Below are 4,448 nucleotides of genomic sequence, written 5' to 3'. Positions count from 1 at the left end.
TGATGTCTTAGATTTAAAAACAACTTCACACACAAATGATTTAAGACACAAATCAATCATCTTATAATTTTTTAACAGCCATATATTTTTATATTTTAAATTCATAACTTTATTTACACTGCAAAACGTTTCCAAGTTTCTTTAGGTACATTAAAAGTATAAACTATAATTCTACATAATAATTTTTTTTTTATTTGTTTAAAATGCTATATAAATCTGATTTTGCAAAAAAAAAAAAAAAGAATAATTTTAATAGTCACATGAATCTGAGGCCAAACACAAGTTCATTCCATGAAGATGTGAATTGACCAATAAAAATATCATTGAAGAAAATTTTGCTAAATGGGTTTAATTAAATTCATTACAAGTAATCTTGTTTCTTTTTGCAAGTATAAAAGCATTTATATGATAGGAGAGATAAACTTTTAATTATTTCCATAAGAACATTATGGCATCTTATGTGCATTCAACAGGTGAATAAATAATAACAAATTCATTTATTCTTATAAGATATCTTAAATTTAAAAATTATCTCGCACACAAATCAACCAAAAATAAACTATTTTTACAGCCAATTTATTTTCAGCCCCTAAGTTTTTAAAATTAATATACTCGTGCAATACATTTCCAAGTTTCTTCAGGTACATTCAAAGTATTAAATATAATTTTAATTATTTAATATGTTTTTTTTATTTGGTTCAAATGCTAAATCTTACTTTATCTTTAAAAAAAAAAAGTTCATAGGCAGGTGATTTAAAGTATAACATACAACAAGTTCAAGTGAAGTGACCAATAAAAGATGATAGTGGTAAATTCTTTGTGGTAAACTTTTCTTTTTTTTTTTTACAAACTTAGCAGCAACTATCTAAATTGTTTTAAAAAGCCTCCAAAAAACAATATGGATTCAAGAGGTGAAAACTAGATTTAGCAATTTTTTTTTCGATGATATTCTGAAACAGATCGTTTGAATAGAATAAACGATAATCGTGTGTTTCCACCCAAAATATTTTAGTTTCCGTAAGAAACTTGACAAATTGCTGAACGTAGATGATCCACAGAAATGTGTACGAAGCAAACTTTTCATGTTGTTTTCGCATTTGATTACCACTTTAAATTTTAAATGGTAATTTTCTACTGGAACTTCAAGGTCCTCCATTATTTGTCTCTTCATTCGGTTATTTTCGAATCATCGTGAGGTTTGAACGAGAGAAGAAGCGAGAATATCACAATACCTGTAACAATTACGTGATCATTAAATTTGATTCGGTAAATAAAAATAAATGTTTAAATATTTATCAGGATTTGAAGGAGATGGTTAGGTCAAAAATGGTGCTGTCGAAAAGGAAAAAAAAATGTCTACAGCTATGTTAGGTTACTTACTCGTAGTTTGTGTTAGTATTGTTTTGGCTGTGTTTAAAATTAATAAAGTAATGGATGACAATAATAATAGTTTAATGAAACCTGCCAGTTAGCTCATCTTGATTCTTTCCCTCACTAGTTAGAGGATCAACAAGGGACTCCGTGGCCAAACATTCACACAATTTCTATTTTTCACTCAATTTAGACAAGTTGTAATAAATTACTTTAATCAAAACTTACAAGTAAACAATAAAAAGAAGTTTTGGAAGGAAAGAAGGTTATAAAACAAGTTGCTCAGAAAACCCGCTAGGAGCTCTTATGCATTTAATATTTAACATGGCTGCTCACAATCCTATACTTTAACATTTAACACGGCAAAACATTTTACTTTTAACATAACATTGTGAATAGCCGTATAATAAAGTATGCATCTTTACCAATTGTATATGTTGAATAGACTTTCTTGAAAATATTTTTTAAACGAATAAGCATATATTTTGAAAAAATTAAAGAGAAGAAGATAACATATACTATAATACTTACATAATGCACCTGCAGCCAGAGACCAAAACATCTCGTCACAACTCGTAAACATAACATTGGAAAGCAGAAAGTTACCCATGAATATCGCAGCTCGACCCAACACCATAGCCAAGCTCACTGCTTTAGCCCTGTAATTGTTTCATATCACTTAATAATATCATCTTTTGAAATTTAGCTTTATGTTTTACAGTCCATAATAATGAAAATACCTTAGATGTGTAGGAAATATCTGTACTATCGCGCCGAAGAATGCATAAATACTAGCTTCGTATAGAGCGAGGTATATCGATATTGGAAGTAATGACATGTTTGCAGTGATCCAAGGAACGATGAAAATGCACCCGCCAGCTACTCCAATTGTAATAACTGAAATAAAATCAATTTTTAAAATTTTCATATCACTTAAATAAAATCATTTATTGAAATATTACATATTCAATCCAGAACTACATGCTTTAATATTATAGTTAAAATAAATGGTGACTTAAGGAATAGGATTTTATTTTCTGAAGATTATTTTTTTAGGACAAAACTTATTGATTTTTTTTAATAATTTAATTTATTGTCAATTACAACAGCACAATTCTTAAAAATATAAAGAACAAGTTGTTAATAATAAAATAACATGTGGAAAATCTACCCAATGATAGACCTGTAATAACATTTCTAGAGAAGATCTCGAGGCTATCTTCTTTTCAGACGCCTAGGAGGATTACTAGGTAATGAAGGAGAACCCAGGTTAGAAAAAAAATAGGTTTGGGTTATTGGGAAGTTTATCATGGAAGTATTTATACCTCTGGCCAAATCAGCAACATATAGAACATTGAGGTCCTGATGGATGACTTGATTTGTGACCAATTATATATTTAAAAAAAAAAACTTTTTTACATATAGCCCTGACGAAGTCCAAGTTTTTTATTTACCCGTGCAAAGTAGGGTAAAACGTTGGTTAACAACAAATAGTTCTCTTTTACTATTTTGGTACTTTTATTGACTCCCACCCGGACTATCTTCCTACAATCTACTTCATATGGTCAGCTATCTTCTTCCAATATTATTCCTTTATATTTTCATTAACTCATGTTTATCTACACCCTTAATTTGTTATGCCCCCAAACTTATACTGCAATTAGTACCTACCTACCTTGTTTCTTCGAAGAACTTTTTATATTAAACCCCGAAAACATTTAATTATAACCAGTAGAGCAATGTTAGAAAAAGTGATTGATTGAAAAACATTGAGGTCCAGATTGATGACTTGATTTGTGACAAAGTAAGGAGCATTAAGGAATTTGGATTAGATACGAGATCGGTTACATAGGGAACATTAAGGTCTTTATGTATGATTTTATTTGTGACAAATTAAGGAGCATTGAGGATTTTACGAAGGATTTTGGATTGTAAGGATTGAATACGAGAGGAAGGTTTAGCGGAGCCCCAAAGCTCAACTCCGTATGTCCAGATTGGTCTCATTACAGTCATGTAGATCAGTCTTTTGTAATGAGTTGGAAGTTTAGACCGTTTGTCCTAGTAAGTGCTGTAATAGTTGGAATCGACGAGCTGTTTTCTTTCTTTTCAATCTTGTTTGAGGATTTCATGTCATTCGTTTAAAAATATCATATTAATTTAAAAAATCTCATATCGTTGTAAAATTATTATTATAAAAAACAAATAATAAAATGAAATGAGACTATGTGAAATTATTGAACTAGAAAATTATTCTCAACCCCTTTTTGATTAAATAAAAATATATATATTTTTTTATTTAAACTTTATTTATATATACTGTACTAATAATAGAATGTCCTTTTGATCTCGTTATCGAAATCGTTTGGTTTTGTGTAGGTCAAAACAGTTGGCGTGTGTAGGTTGTAAGTAAAGTCTATATTAAATACAAATTTCGGCATCCTATCAAATGCTGTTATTTTTCTCTTTGAAAAGTTTTATTATTTTTTTTTTAACCAGAAGTTAATTAATCTAAGAAAGTATTAAAAGAACACCAAATATTACTCAAATTCTTACTTTCTACTTTAAAATATATATTTTATAATATATAAATGATCTTACTCAATAGGATCTTCCTCTTAATGCATTTGACAGTTACGGCAAATAGTAGATGACAAGCCAGGCAACAGCAGTGAATCACAATCATGCTTAAATAAACTGAGTCCTTCGGAGCCGTCTAAAAAATATAATATCTCTTGAATTTATTGCTACTTATAATTTATCTATAAGTATATACATATAAACTATAATTATTCTGTAATAATTATTTTTGGAGGAAATAAATGCCCTTTTTTTTAAAATTCATTACTTCAAATCATCATTGAACATTTTCGGACAGTTCACCAACTTTCAAGTCCATTGTCCTTTTTTTTTTTAAGATCACATGTGTGAAATTTTAAAAAAGTTTTACGTAAAAATGAATAACAACTTTATTTCACTCCTAAAAAATCTTTTATCATTCTTTGATAGCTCAGTCGGTCTGAATTGTTTCAATATTTTGAAAGTTCTGAGGCACAGTAAGGGTTGTTCTTTAAAAAATA

The 4,448-nt window shown here is 28.7% G+C and overlaps 1 protein-coding gene across 1 annotated transcript in view; it reads right to left on the bottom strand.

Annotated features, from left to right (window-relative positions):
* Positions 1-4,448, bottom strand: part of LOC106679009 (synaptic vesicle glycoprotein 2C) — a 30,009-nt gene continuing 25,561 nt past the window's right edge. The window contains exons 9-12 of the mRNA XM_014417916.3: positions 3,970-4,084; positions 2,112-2,268; positions 1,903-2,030; positions 1-1,232 (exon numbers count right to left, since the gene is read on the bottom strand). Of these exons, the coding sequence (XP_014273402.1) occupies positions 1,168-1,232; positions 1,903-2,030; positions 2,112-2,268; positions 3,970-4,084 (465 nt within the window). The 3' untranslated portion in view covers positions 1-1,167. The remainder of the gene's footprint in view (positions 1,233-1,902; positions 2,031-2,111; positions 2,269-3,969; positions 4,085-4,448) is intronic.

The sequence above is a fragment of the Halyomorpha halys genome, unplaced genomic scaffold (assembly GCF_000696795.3).
Source record: "Halyomorpha halys isolate HHAL.00 unplaced genomic scaffold, Hhal_1.1 Scaffold12.1, whole genome shotgun sequence".
Lineage (NCBI taxonomy): Eukaryota > Metazoa > Arthropoda > Insecta > Hemiptera > Pentatomidae > Halyomorpha > Halyomorpha halys.
Note: the sequence above shows the minus strand (reverse complement) of the source record. Positions and strands in the feature narration are given on the sequence as shown.